Consider the following 16160-nt stretch of genomic DNA (forward strand, 5'->3'; position numbering starts at 1 on the left):
AAAAAAAATAAAAAAGTTAATGTGTAAGAACTATTAAAAAATACTTTATTTTGTTTAATTTATTGTTAAAGTACTATTTTTTTTTTAAATTTTTATTTTATGTTTGCTAGTTTTTGGCCCGTACCCTTTTATGGCGGTGGTGAAGGCACCAACCAATTTTCAGGTTTATCGAACTTACAATCATATGATATTCTTATTCGAACTTTTCTTCAAGGATAAGATTCAAAGAAATGTTGCAAATTCATAAAATTGAATTATCTGCATTTATATAGATGCGAATTGCGCTCATTTATCATAAAAATTGTATGGCTAAATCATATTCGTTAAAAAAAGTAGTGAAAATCATAAAAGGAAATAGAATTACTGCTGTTTGCTTCACGGGAAGCCTAATTAAGCCACTTTTTGATTTGCACCGGGTGCTGAATTTGACACTTTTTCTCCCCTCGGCGTTGCGTTCGGCCGAGGGTGAAAAAAGGGCCACTCGAAAGAAGCGCGACCGCACACAGCACACCTACCTCTTCGTCCTGCTGGTTGTAGGAAGTGGAGCGGGCGGGCTGCTTGAAGTCGTCGCACTCATAACACGGGGCTGCTCCACCTTGGGCCGCGGCCAGGTGATAAAAAAGGAACAGCAACACCGCCACTACTTCCATCCCGGAGGCGCGGAACATGGCCCTGCAATAATAAAATGAGGACGCCCTCGTGAAAATTCATTTTATTGCCAGCGAACGCTACTAATGCGCTCTTTTATTCGACCGGCCCCGAATAAGGGAACCAGTCATGAGTGTGAACGCCCGATAAATTGCACTCGCGAAACGACTCAAACGACTCACCACCTGCACAGGGGACCAAATCCCCAATGCATCTGACATCCTCGATATGCACAATATACGGACACTGATATCGATTTTTATTTAAATCATATAAAAATCAAATTTTATTGGCTGTGCAAAAATATCCTTTTATTATTTTCTTATGCTATTTTAGAATATTTTCTGGAACAAATATTGTTTATAGTAGAATATTTATTGATTTATTTTCTACCGAAATAATCCATTTTGTGTTAATTTTAATTACGTATAGCATAAATTCTTCAAACTGAAAACAAAATGCAGTTTTTAACATTTATTATCTCAGAAATAATGGAAATGAATAATAATGATATATTTTCACATGCTAATTTGGTACCAGCAAATCCTTTGAGGTTATATTTTGTGTTACACATTCATACGGAGATTACCGATTTGAAAACTAATTATATAGTTTATTGAAAATACCTCATCAGAGTACAATTCTTCAATATTTAAATTAATACAAGCAAAACTAATTAAATTAGTTTTAACGAAAAAATTTAAATTACGGAAAATTGTAAGATTTTTTATAATTATTGTGAATTCATAAATTTCATAACGAAAAATTGTTGAATTTCTCTTCAACTCCCATTACATTACATTGAGAGAAATTCGCAAGCCTCATCTGGTCTGGACTTACTAAATGAAATGGAATTTGAATTCAGGGCTATGATAGCTTTTTGGATTAGTCTTTTTATGTTTCTGTAGATTTATTTTTACAAAAAAATGTACATAAAAAAGTTATATAGTTATTTAGACATGGTACAAAATAAATATCATTTAATAAACATTAAGTTTTTTTATACTTTTTTTGTTAAAAAATTATTTTCTTAATAATATTTTAATATTATTTATTTTATCATTTTAAATTTTTAAAACAAAAAAAGATTTTATTATAAAATGCACAAATATCGCAGAAAAATATAATAAATTTGATTGAGAAATTATTATAGAGTATTAAAAGCAGCTGAAACAACGCAAAATACAGTACCTATGGGATGACCCATATGACATATGGCTGCTCTGGATCGACCGGATCAACGTCGTTGATTGCTTGATATTTGATATAAAAGATTTAAAGCCGATAATAATTAACCAATTGAAAGATATTAAAACGGACCTGAATGTTTTTAATCTTCCATGTTTGGATGAAAACACCATGGAAGGAATTCACAGTGAAACTTAAACAAATGCTACATGCACACAACTTTTTTAAAACATCCACTAATTGTCAATTCCTTCTCTTTTCTTGTATCATAAGTGATATAATTACATACATATAATGTATCCGTCGTAATCAACTTATTTAAAACCGGGTCAAATGAATGTGCAGTTTTGACAGGTGAAATTTCTCGCGGTTACTTTATAGTTTTTGTCCCTTTGCATTGAGCAACGGGAATTTTTTTCTCTGTATTCTAATTTTGAACCTGACATGTTTTTGTCTAACAGAATAACTATAAAATTGAATTTTGAAATTTGAGTTTTTCCTCGGCGGCGTTTTATTGTTGTTGAGTATTCTATTATTTCAGAAAAACAATATCCTGCTGCACACCTATGAGCCATGAAATTGAAATTTAAGTCACCAGCCACCATTAATGAACTGAACCCTCGATTGTATAAAATTCTACTAAAAATTGGAATTAAATATTAACATTACTTTTGCACACCATTGGCGTTTATTCATATAGATCAATTGAATTTTGTACATTTGGAAATTAAAACACAAAGAAACCGCATAAAAAAGGACCATTTTCAGTAACAAAAACTAATGCCAATTTAAATTTTCAGGCCTGATCGAGGCTCTCTTGATTTAGCTTTATGCGCAGCGTCAACGGCCGAACGTAAATCGTGCATGCGATCGTAATTGGACGGCCACGGTGCATTTATGGACGCGACGAGCCGAGAGCAAGAGACAAGGATCGAAAAGTGGCCGGGAAACGAGGCTGCGGTGGCGCGAGATTTGATGATATTGTCGGCGCGGGCGACGCACACGCGACAATTTATAGATCGAATACACGGCGCGGCGACCGCGAGAGCAAACCACGCGAGGCCCGTTTGCCGTTTCCATTACGCCAAATTAAACGGGCAAATATTTAGAGTGGCCGCGCAGAGCTGAAAAGTCTCGTCACTTCATTTACTCGGTCTCTTTGTACGCGCGTAAATGAGTTACTTTGCCACTCATTAACACACTCTGATGCCAACTCGCGTTAACTCGCCAGGTTGTAATTTTGTCCCTATTTATCTGAATGTTCCCTCTGGGCTCGTGGATTTTAGTCACTTGGCATCAAATGAGTTCATTTCCTTCACAAATAAAGTGAGATTCTATGAAAATTGAGTGATTAAAAGAAGTAAAAAAAAAAAATAAAAAAAAATATTTGTTTGAAGAAGTTGACACTCATGGAAATGAAGAGATCGGGCTTTTCCTCGTTGCAAAAATTGTTTTGTTTTTGAATAAAAACAATTTTTTGCAACAAGGAAAAGCCCGATCTCTTCATTTCCAAAAAAATTATTTCTTCCATTTTCATCAAACTAATAGAAATAAAATTCAATGACTTTTTGTCAATTTTTTTTTTTAATATTGCCATGGAAAGCAATCAAAAATATTTGTGGGGCTAAATTTAAACTTTGAATTGCCCTTTAAAAACGAAAATAATTAAAAAATATTTTGTGCATGCATTGAATAAATCAAGAGAAAGAAGAAGAAAAAAATAATTTTGTTTTGTGACTTGAATAAAATTACGAATGACGAATGACTTCCCCAAAACACAACTAGTAAAGTAAAAGAATTGTTTCCAAGCAATAAAAATTTGTCTATAAAGATTTAACAGTGAATAATAAAAATAAGTTTGCACTGATATTAAACAATAGAGTCTCAAGAATTCTTTTCACAATAAAAAACGGTTAAATCCTATTTCAGCTCATTTAATGTGAAAATTTCCAATTGAAAAAATTACCATTTAGCGACCAATTTATTTTCCGCACTGAAATTTATAAAAATTTTGTACCAAAAACAAGAGATTATAATGCACGGGCCAAATTTTGTTTGTTCTCTCCGTCTCTCTCCCTCCCTCTCTCGTTGGTTAATGTGGGCTTTAGTGCGAGACAGCCTGGCAGTTTAATGCTGCACAGAATTCCTTTGCGCACTGTTAAGACGTAGCGCAGAGATCATTTCGTTGATAATAATGGAGAGGAGGAGACGCTCTCTGTATATAATGTACACAACAATTGAGCCTTGAAATTGAATTTATGCTTGTGATATATTATACAGTTGCGCCAAAACATCCGAATGCAAATTAGCTCCATGTCAAAACTTTGCAGTGATAGTCTGATTTCCGCTTTGATTATTGATGATGATGAAAGTTCAGTAGTGTTTCAAGCTAAAAATTATATCATAAATTTTTGGACTAATCTTAGGAAAATTTCAAAACAATATTGTGATCTAATTAAAATTAAAAATCATTTTTGTGTTATCAAAAAATCCCGAATCTAATGTTATTAAACAAATACTTATTATTTGCAGACTAAAAATGAATAAGAAATGCAAAATTATGTCCCCAAGAAGTTTGAAATTTGTTTTATGAATGTTAAATTATTTATGTTTTGCAATGTGTATCAATCATTATTTCTAACGTATTTCCAGCATTGTACATAAATTATCGAATCCACATTTTTTTTAATGAGTTCGTACTTTTTTGATTTGATGCGCGATTCTGATTTTTTTTACAGTTTACTTTCTTGTGGTGAAATGTATCGATTAATAAATAGAAAATTTAGTAAATATAAATAATTAAGTAACAATGAACACAAATTTTATTAATAAACAAATAAATTAATTCTCCCCTTAAAATTGGTGGACAGTAATTGTCTCTCCATAAATTTACGAGCAAAAAAGCATTGAATTGAAAATAATTAATGCATAAAAGTGCGCTAACTTCACCCAAAGGGTATTTACCGGTGTAGAAATTCATTGCAAACACGATAAAAACCTACTTAGGGAATATGCCATGCATAAATTTTCAATGAGCGTTTCTCATTCGAGGCACAAATTAATTGTTAGGGTACTTGACCCATCTGCACGCATATCCATCCATGCGTTTTGCAGTGAAACAACGCTCATTGGAAATTTTGCATGCTCTTATTCCTGCACTCTTTTTTTCCCTCTAGCTTGAATTTTCTGCACCAGTGTAATAATTCTAAGGATATAAGTTTTGCAAATCTTTCTTGCGTGAATAATTTAATTATAGAGGTTGTGTTGTACTTTTAAGCTTAGTGACCTGATTAAATTAGCTGATATCAAATTAGCCACATTTTATTAAAAACAAAAATAAAAAATTGTTATTTTTAATATTCTGTAATTATGTAGCAAACGAATGGGTTAAAAGGGGTGGAATTTCTTATTAAATGAAAATCCTTTAATTAAAACGACTAAAAATAAATCATCATTTTTTTTTCGTTAAGAGCATATAAATTACAATGATTGTGCATTTTTCCCTCTTACTTAACAATTTAACTTTTTATTTTTTACTGTTTGAATAAAATTAACTTATTATAGCATAATTTTGATCAAAAATATTGCCAATAGAGTTACTCCTCTCGTTGAAATGACGAACAAAGTGAAATATTCTCATTTCTACTGTCAATAAATATTGTTTCAAAAATTGAAATCCTTGGTTTTCTTCGACTTATAAATTTTGCCTATTATTTCACAAAATTTGCTCTTATATTTATTGGGCATGCGCCGGAAATTTCTGTGCAAACGGAAGTGAAATTTGCAAGCTACTCTCGAGGCGCATCATCCCTTTCGAATTTATGCGGCTCTTTATTCAAAGTTTTGCGTCCACATCATAAAGCGCGCTCGGATATGTTTGTTTTCAAAGTGCTCGTGGAAGTTATGTCTGCCGCGCGAATTCGCACCTCGGAAGCACAAAGAAGGGAGAGCAGGTGAGAGAAAGAAGAAGTCCTCGTTCCCGGCCGCACCATGGGTTGTAAAAAAGGGCCTATCGCATCCATCACGCCTTTGATTTGATCTCGCACATACAAACCCTCGCCGCGCACAAAAACTTTCAATGTTTGTATCAGCTGCAAATCAATGGCGAGGGAGCAGAGAAAAAGAGAGGAAATAAAGTGCGCCACTGATTGAAATAAGCCGAGTTCTCCGAGTTGCATCAACACACGGAAAATAAAACTCGAGCAATTGGCTTCTCATATTTTCTTTGGTGCTCGAGAACGAGGCCAACTCTCGCCGCCTCCGTGCTCTTTTGTGTTTCGGTGAAACAAGTCGCCAAGTAAAAAAAAGAGTGGGAGGAAAAGAGAACGATCAACTTTTCCCTATCGTGATTAGATTTTAAAAATTAAATAAAAGGGTATCTTTATTCCAGAATACATTTTGCAATTTTGAATTGTTTTAATTTCAATGCCTTTGTAAAAAATGTGTGTGAAATAGTTTTGACGAAACTGGTTTGTATTTTCTGATTCTTACTTTGTACATTTACGGTTATTTTGTAATTTAATGCATTTTAGAGCGACATCCCTGTACATACTCATTTAATTATGGACGTATGGATTTGCAAAATAAAATATTTTTTAAATGCATAAATTTGATCTTAAATTGACCAAAGGTAAACTTCATATATTTAGTATTTAAAAGTTTAGCTTAAAAATTTAATTAATCCATGCAATGTGAAACTATTAATATGCCTTACCAGAATCCAAGCTATATTTTTAGTTAAAAATTTAATTAGCCATAAAGATTGTGAAAAATTTATAAAGAAAAGTGTGATTTATAAGTAAATCATTTTAATTTTGCATGAAAAGCGATATTCACAAGTATCAAAATTTGTTGTAAATTGTTGATATTAAATAAAATAGTAACAAAAAAAACATTAAAATTATATCTTTTAAAAAGCAATAAATAATTATAATTATAATATTATTTAAAAATGTTTTAAAAAATAATTAAACCACAGTTAATTTTTAAATTACTTAGCGCAATCACATTTCAAGCAAGCCATGACCGTGTAGTTTTTAATTTCCAATGCAATTTCAATTCAATTCTATTTAATTTTGTTCTGTTAGATAAGAATATTAACAGTAGAGTCTATGTGGGATCTAAAATTAAAATTTAGAGGAAAACAAAACATCGCTTTGGGCAAGGATAAATATTAACTAGGGTCATTATAAATTGTTTTGATATTCAAAAAAAAAAAATTCGACTCATTTGTGGTAGGAAAACTTTTCCCATGAAAGTTATTAATTAATTAATTTAAATTTAAGGAGCATAAAATTGTTCCATTAAAATGTGGACGCACCTAAAGTTGGATTTGATTAACTTTTCCTTACAAAATGTTAAAAAAAACTTGGGAACACGAGTGTGCATGTCATTAAATTACGAGCAAGCGCAATGGTTCGCGCGGGTTTGAAGAGTTGTTGAAAAACAATGCTTGCGTTTTGCGAGCCGAGCGCTGTAAATCTCAAAACTGCGAGTTTTGATGAGGACGAAATCCGTCCGTCGTTGTGCACTGCTCTTGTCGATTTCTGCAAAAGGGTTGTGTGCTTTGTTCATTTCGGCGTCTCTCGCGAATGTTGTGCGCGTTCGTAAATTTTGCCGGGGCGAAAGGAAAACGGTAACGATGATATCGATTTCATATCCAAAGTCAGTGAACGTTCCACAGTGAAAGATGATCAAATATATTTCCAATGATCAAACGCTTGCATTTTAAATGGTAAAAAAAAAACGGAAAATCGATCAAATTAAAATGCGGTATTCGGCAAAATTCATGACAATTTCATCAATTACAACATTATATAAGTAATTTAAAAGAAATTAGAGAAAAAAATGTCAATAATTCTACCAAAATATTCATTGTAAAGAGAAAATGAAAATTACAATTTCATTTTTTTTGTTTGATAACAATTTGCGACGTACAGGATATATGAAAAAAGAACACAAATACAAATTTAATTTAATTTTGGAGATTTTTTTTATCCTACGAAATAAATAAAGATATTTTTTTAATGCTAATTTAATCAATATTTGGATTTTTTACTTCCTCTTTTAAATTCCTTTTGATTTCATCAATACATGAATTTTAATTAATCATTTATTGAGGAGAAAAATTCACGACTTCTTAGAATTGATATTTCTCCAGGGTAAGTCTCATTGATTCTCAAATTGCGACGTAAATAACGAATTTGCTCAGGGAAATTTAATCATCGAAGACTTTCGTCCAACGTATTGAGTTTCCCGAGAACGGCTTCGAATCAATTGAATTGATCCGGGCCGCAGGGTATGTTGACAAGGATCTGGCCCCGAGGGTTGCGAAACGAGGCTACTTATCTTCGAGTTGCTTCACTTATACCAAGGGAGCGAAATAAAGAGGCAGACATGCGGTGTGTATGATTGTCGAAGGCAACGTGCCATTAGGGCGGCTAATGAAGCGACGACGAGTTCGCTGAACCCACAGAACGTGGCGCAATCTCCCACGAACACGCCCATTGTCGCCTAGCGCAGCAAAAAGAGTGTGTTTGTGATTGCAAACTCATTAACTCGCGCGGCTGCTTGTTTTCCTGCTCTCGCCCTAACTGGCAGAAAATGAACGCCTTTTGCTGCAGCCGACCCCATTCTCAGCAGCAAGTTTCTCCTTCCTCGTCAAAAGTTGTGATTCCTGCCGTTTTTTTGTTCGGCTTCCTTCAACATCAATTATTGGAACCGGCTTTTTCATGGGGAATTAGAACAGGAGATACAAAACTTTTAAATTGTTCTTTTTCTCTCAAGTCTAAGTAAGTGTAAAATTCAGACAATCATGCATAAATAAATAGCGAGTTAAAAAATTATGTTAATTTATACACATGCAAAACGTTCAGATGTTTCAGATTTACAGTGTAATGTTTTATCAACAATATTTCAACTACTTTTTTATATATATTATATAATATTTTTTACAATACAATGAATGGTTTTGATTTTAATGGAATTCAACTTTACTTGATTTTTGAAAATAAATTATATCAAACTTGATTAAAATATGATAAATATCGTAATAATCTAAAAGTATGTAAAATAAAAAATTAAAATTGAATAAATAAATGATAGTAAAATTTTGTAAACTAATTTGTTTTTTTTTAAATTTTTTTTTTATGTTTTATTATTGTATTTTTATCCATATCAGTATCATCTTCTAGAATTAAAAGTTCAAGCATGAATTTTTACTAAGAATAAACGTTTCCAGCGAGTGTGTACCGAGTTGTTAACAAGGACGTGTCAGGTGTCAAGCATAAATATTTGCCTATACCGCTTTTTTCATTAATCTTCCTTAGAGGTTTTCATGCGTATGTTAAATATAAAAAGTTCCTTTATTTTTCAACTAAATCAGCTGAAAAAAGTCAAAATTAGAGCGTGATTTGCCAAAATTAAACCAATTTTTATCAAACCAAAATTCCTATTTTTTTTTTTATATAAATGCAAGAAACTCTAAAGCAATGGGAAAAAATCTGAATTATGTTTGAGTGCGAGTCGAACGTAAACAAGGGCGTGGTTTCAGCAGAAGGGTGGCCTGCACGAAGGGTTGTTTGCAGGACTGACGGAGGGTGTAAGTGTGTGTGTGTTTCGTGGTGCATATCAGGGAGCGCCTAATCTGCTAAGTAGCTTTGTGTGGCGATAAGAAAGCTCTCGGCGACGTCCGCCTCCTCTTTCTCCCGGCGGCGCATATCGCTCTGCCAGCCGCGCCATATTCCACCCGCTTTAATACGGCCGAGTCAGCACAGCACGTATTTAGTCCTCCTCCAAATTTAATGGCGCTTGATAGTGGTGCGGCGCCAGGCGTTTAAAAAGCGGCCGCATATTTGCCGGTAATTGCATTGCCGGCTAATAGCACCACCGTCAATTATTCATGACGACTCGCAATGTCTCTCATTTCGCTCCCCACAAAATTTTATAATGATTTGATAAAAAAAACTCTTTTTTTCCATTCATTTTCAATTAGTATGATAATTTAGATTAAAGGAGAAAATAATTTCCAGCATAAAAGCAATGAATCATGAACATAAAGTTCCCATAAAAGCCAAGTTAGTATTGATTTTTCAATTGAATAAAAAAAATATCAAAATCACATATTTTTAGGTACAAGACCTTTAAATATTTGATTAGATTTTTTAATTATATTCAGACAAATCTAGTTGACTTGACCCTCTATTCATTTCTATGTAGAAAAAATATTGTTAAATGTAAATTTTCTATGATCGCATAATTGACTCCGATTTTACTTCAAACTTTTTTTCAAATTTACTGGTCTTAAATTTTTTGAGAATTTAAAACCCAAAGAGACCACTCGAAACGGGAAATAATCAATTAGTACTGCGACTAATCGCCTTGACGTGGAATTACGTTCCGAGACAACGAGATATTTGAGACAAAGCCGGTGTAAAAATAATTTTGGGAAATTTTCGCCCTCAATTAAAATTGTTTATTATCACAACAGGAATTTTCTAACTTTTTTACACCGGCTTTGTCTCAAATATCTCGTTGTCTCGGAACGTAATTCCAAGTCAAGGCGATTAGTCGCAGTACTTATTAATGGTCTTAAATTATTTTATTATTATACATTTTGAAATTTTGATTGAACTTTATTCCTGCAGAATAATTAGGTGACATGATTGAGCGCGTGTGACATGTAGGCCATAAAATTGCTCACCTGTCCCTGTCTGACTAAGAAGTGTGAATTTGCAAAAGTTGAAGCAGCTCTAGGAGCTGAAGGGGTTGCCTGCCCACTTTCTCGGTTAGTTACTCGGCTAATTAAGGCAACGTGTTGTGTATGTGTTTTCAAGTTGTTTGCCATTTGCAAATCGGCGGCCTAGTTGACCCAGATTTCGCCGTCAAGGGCCGTTTCCCGGCACACAAAGGCTGTTGAAGAAAGACAGGTATGCATCACGCCTGACAAAGGCGGCGAGCGGGCTGCATAATCATCACTTTTAGCGCGACTCTTGTGTGTTTCGTCGTCGCGCAAATTACGCTGCACGCCGTCGAGGGCTCTTTTTTGTGCTGATTCGAGTCTAGCAAGTGCTGTCGCCCTCGAAAAGCCAGGTTTCTCATTCACAAGCACTTTTGGTTCATTAGTAGGAGTTAATGAGCATTTTCCATAGGATGACAAGTTTTGGGATGCTTTCCTACGAGTTGGCTTTTGAACAAAAATAAAATAAAATACTTTTCTATATATGTATCTTCCTTTGTATTTAGTTTTTGGAATTAAACTTAATAGTCTCTATTACAAATTTCAATTGTTTTATTATTTAAAAGCATAACAAATTGAAGTGTCTTTGTTCATTTATATTAATAAATGAATCCTTAAAAATTTTCATTTTAAGGCACTATCACATAAATGTCTGATAAGATATTTCTTTTGATGATAATTCATTTTATAATTATATAAATCCGCTTTGACAACGTAACCCGAAATTTAGTGATATTGATATTTCATGATTAATAAACGGCAGTTTAGAGTTCTTTTTATTCATTTCTTAAAGAAATTATATTTTAATTCAAAAAAGAAAATAGTAAGCTATCTAAATTATAATTTCTGTATAAAGAAAGAAAATAAAAATTAAAAATATAATAATAAAATCTAAATAAAAAAAATAAGCAAACTACAAATAAACGTCAATAATTAAAAATAAAATAGCTACATTAATAGATTACAAACAAATTACACTTAATTATTTTTTTAAAAAATCATTGAATAAAAAATAAAATTGTGCAAGTGACTCGCAAAAAAAGTGAAAATGGACGAGAGAGGTTTTAAATTCTAATTTGCTTCCACAGAAACGAACCATTTACATTCAAAAATTGGTATTTTTAATAGTAAATTAAAATTTAAGATAGCAGCATGAAAAAAAAACCAGAACTTGATTTTCTTAAATTTAGTGTAAAAAATCTTGGTGAACCAATTTTCACATGTGAGTGAATTTTGATTAGAAACTACTATAAATTCACGGCGAGTCATCTCAATTCCCAACGCAATTAAAAGGCGGTGCGGCCAAAATGCTAGGCAATTTGGCGGTAGAGTTGCCGCGGGGGCGCAGGAGAGAAGCGCAGGCAGGCTTTGTCAAAACTCGTCGATCGCGCTGCAAAGCCTTTCATTAAAACAGCCGCTCAACTGGCAATGCGCCGATAAATTTATGTTAATCAAATTGCGTTCGAGCGAACTAGGAACACAGACAGAGCGCCTGGCTGACGGAGCAGGAGATGATATTTAATTGCGCGCCGGCAGCTCGGCATCAACCGGCGGAAAACACACACATACGCTGCGCCGCATTGCATCAATCCTGCAGACACTTTTACTCACACACGGACTGCCTCGCCGTCTGCTTAATTAAGACGTTTGCCGGCGCACACGCTCGAGCACCTGCAATCGGATTAATTAAAGCGTGACGATGAAACGAATAGAAATTACGTCTGTCTGAATGGCTTTGTAGGATGTCGCTTTTGAGCAAAACTACGCCATTCATGTTTGTGACGTCTCGGATTTCACAAACAGATTAAAAAAGTTTAAAAAATCTTCCTTGAAATAGAATGAATATTTTTTTCCTTTTGAAATAAAATTTTGTATGTCAATAATTTGTCGGCAATCTGCATATCAAGAATTAATTTAGTTTCCAGTCTGTCACTTTTGTCACGAAGTTTACCTGTTTAGTTTTCTTTGAATTCTCACGATCGTTGAGATTTTTCTCTGCTGGCTCATAAAAACGATTATAAATAACGATCCCCTTTGTTTATAGATTAAGGGCTTTCACAAATTAAGAAATTATAGTCTTTGGGACTTCATAGAACCCAGAAATTATGTCAGGCTTTAAAATAAAATCAATTATAATCTATAAACTTTATATCTAAATCAAAAGTGTCTATTGTGCACTAAATTGTGAAGATTGTTTCTGTATTAAATAAATTGTCTTATTGTTTGTATTTTACAACTAAAAGTATTTAATTAAAATGGTATAAGATGCTTGAATATTTCTTTTAATTTCGTTTTGAGAGATTAATTAAACCAGGCATGTGAATTAATTCTTACTTTAATGTGTCAAAAGAGGCAAACAAACTGAAAATTAATTACTCATATTTTCTACACATACCTACCAACGTCATTGATTTTTATATATATTATAATTAAGTGTTGAATAAAATATTTGGCCATGCAATTTTGACAAAATTCACCTTACTTTGAACAAAAAAACAATAATTATTAATAAAAATAATTGAATCAAATATTTTAAAAATTAAAAATTGTAAAAAATATAATTAATATTCTTATAATCTGTAAGTGTAATTCTGTTTTAAAATAAATTTAATTTTTATTTACCTTTGGCTGCCTTTTATACCAATAATAAAGATAAAGAGCTTTAAAAAACATGAATTAAAAATATAAATAACAATGACGAGCAAACAATATTATTGATTATTGCGTTTCAATTAATTCTACGTCATAATTTTTTTTTCTTTTGCGCTGCTGCAAACAACGATCAATGATTTGCAAGAATGTGCGCTTTTTCCTGCTATTATGAAGTAGTTGCGAGAAATAAAGAACGAACGGATAAAGTGTGCAAGAGACGTAGGTTTTGCTGTGCGAGCCTCAAAGGAAATCCAATTGCTCGCATTCCGGCCGGCAGCTTTAGCGATTCAAGAAGTGCACATCATCAGCAAAGAGCGGTGATAAAAAGCGGCAGACTAGCTCGGCGTTTACGTATTTCCTCTCGTGCAAGCCAGTCTAATCTTTTGAAGTCGCGGCGCGGTCGAGATAATTCGGAGGACGTGCACAACTGACTGAGACTATACACGGAGAGCCCGGATTTTTTTCCCCGCCTCTTTTAAGCTTTTAACCCTTTCGGCGTGTGTCGCTCGCTCGGCAAGAAAGTGTCACGCCGAGATGAAGAAGTGCCGCCTCTGTTTTCCTTCTTATTTCTCTCTCTTCGCTTTTTTTTTTTATTTCTCCTCGCCAGGTTGGAGAATGAGAGACGTGGTGAAAAATAAAAAAAAAGAGCTCTCCCAATTTGGTCGAGGGTTGCTACTTTTCTTAAGAAAAGTCCGTCGCTATTTTCGCGCCTCTGCTGACACAAACATCTCAGCAGCAGAGGAAAAAAAACGCAGCCATCAATCTTTTTGATGGGAATTTAACTTCGATCGTCGCGATGATGGAAAGGAAATGTGCAAATAAATCTTCTCGGTGAGAAAGGAATCAGGAAGAATTGATGTATTTCAAAGATATTGTGTGAATTAATTTCAGATGAAATCTACAAAAAACCCGTCAAGGAAAATTTCATCTTTAAATATAAAAATGTCATGGTAAAAAGTAAAAGAAATAAAACTCTTATTTATGATTACAATTTAAAATTATTCATTAGCTTGGAATTAATAAATCATTAATTGAATCATAGGATTTCTTCATTTTTGATTCATCATTTAGTTAATTTTAAAAATTTGTTTAATTGTATTAGCTGGTTTTTTCTTGTTGTAAAATGAATAATTTTTTTCCTGCTTGCTCGCTCAACAAATACAACACAGACAGATCCATTGGAAAAATTCTCGTCGCTGGCAAAATCTTTGGGGATTAGCCGAGCAAAAGCTTTTTGTCCGCGCGTCTCCTTAATGGAGTTTCGGTGCTACCGGCGAAACTAATTTGAATGCCTCTGTTATAAGCAGCAAAAGACGCGATTGGATTTTCAATTAAAAGGCAGGCAAACTTGATCCTTGCTGGCTTCAGGTAGGAACAAAAAAAAATAGATTGGAAATGCTTACAATTACGTACGTGAACAGATTTCCGAGAGCTCCAGGCACGCTGATAAATAATATCAGTGCGTTATTGAAGAATATAATTTATATTTGTGAAGCTTAATTATGTCAGAAAGTCTGAATATGTCTTAAACATAAGTAGATCTTCACTTAAATACTTTTCCTAGATTATCTTCACGTAATTTCTACTTTTTTTACATGTTGTTCTCCCAGCTTAATATCACAAATCAGGCTAGAAATTTTTATCAAACTATTTTGCCATAAAAATCAATAATTTTTACTCAAGCACTTCTGGAAATAAGTACTTAAAAGTATGATGTTTCATTATCTTAAATGTAGAAACATTGGTACAAAGAAAATTTATTGAATTTTAAATAAAACTTTTAAATTACTTTAAAAACAAATTATAAAACCAATAAAATAGTTAAAACAGTGTTATGTATTTAAAATAAATTTAAATTTTTTTTAAAATTTTAAATAGAAATAATGGATTGTTAATTTAATATTATATGTTTAATTTTATTAAATTTTGATAAACGTACTTTAAATTACGATTATAATTGTTACTGTTAAACTTAACCAAATTTTTTTAAGTTGGTAGTTCTTGGGGAAAACCCCTTTTTTTATTATTATTTTCTGTGTGACATTGTAAAAACCTTTAATATTGAATATTTAAACGACTGTGCTGGGACGATATTATCATTTTTCCGATCCCATCACGGCCATTATGAAAATCGCTGCACATTAGATTTGCAATTTTAATTAGGTCGGCCGGGGACATGAGGACGATAATCCCGTGGGCACGAAAGCTATGGAAACCCCTCTAGAAACTCGACACAATCCTTCTCTCTTGAACAAATCCCCGGCGTGGGTTGCAGCGCACTAAGTTGTTGCATAATTTAATAGGATGCGTGCGGCCATTGATCAAAAACCCGGTCTGGAAATAGAGAGCAAGGAGGAAAAAAATACACGCGGAAGGCAATTACATTAATGGCGTCGGAGCAATCCAAGAAGGTCCATTTCTTCTTCTTTGGTCCGCAGAGTGACGGACGATTGAAAAAAAAAATCAGATGAATAAAAGATGCGCCGCCGGCAACGTTCACGTGGAACAAACACACGAGTCGTGTTTTGCATAATGACTGTCTGTGTGCGAGTTACGTTTGACTCTCATTAGAAAAGCACTTGTTTCGCGCCGAGGCAGGTGCGGAGCGAGCGAGCGCGGTGATTAAAAGCGAGAAATCTCGTCTCTCGCGCCCGCCCAGATGTCACGTGCCAAAATTTTGATGCCGCGTGCCCTTCAAACAATTAATTCGCGACTAAAGACGACAGAATTTCCTTCCCTCTGTGGGCACAAATACAATTTCAAGTTTTCTATACATTGACGAATTCCAAATTGGTAACAGATTCCTAGATTCCTTTCAAAGCCAGGACGTTATATAATATTTTTTCCATATTTGAAAGAAACCACACCATGACATACAATCAATTTAAATTGTAAAGGACGAGACACGAAAAACTGTAAGAAATGCAATTTAAAT

At 33.5% G+C, this 16160-nt stretch overlaps 1 protein-coding gene across 1 annotated transcript in view; it reads right to left on the reverse strand.

The window, feature by feature from the left end:
- The window catches only part of LOC132194600 (CCN family member 2), a 43611-nt gene that overhangs the window by 25105 nt on the left and 2346 nt on the right, over window positions 1–16160 (reverse strand). The window contains exon 2 of the mRNA XM_059615979.1: window positions 516–672. Within this exon, the coding sequence (XP_059471962.1) occupies window positions 516–668 (153 nt within the window). The 5' untranslated portion in view covers window positions 669–672. The remainder of the gene's footprint in view (window positions 1–515; window positions 673–16160) is intronic.

Source organism: Neocloeon triangulifer, unplaced genomic scaffold, assembly GCF_031216515.1.
Source record: "Neocloeon triangulifer isolate White Clay Creek 2 clone unplaced genomic scaffold, ASM3121651v1 ptg000008l, whole genome shotgun sequence".
Classification (NCBI taxonomy): domain Eukaryota; kingdom Metazoa; phylum Arthropoda; class Insecta; order Ephemeroptera; family Baetidae; genus Neocloeon; species Neocloeon triangulifer.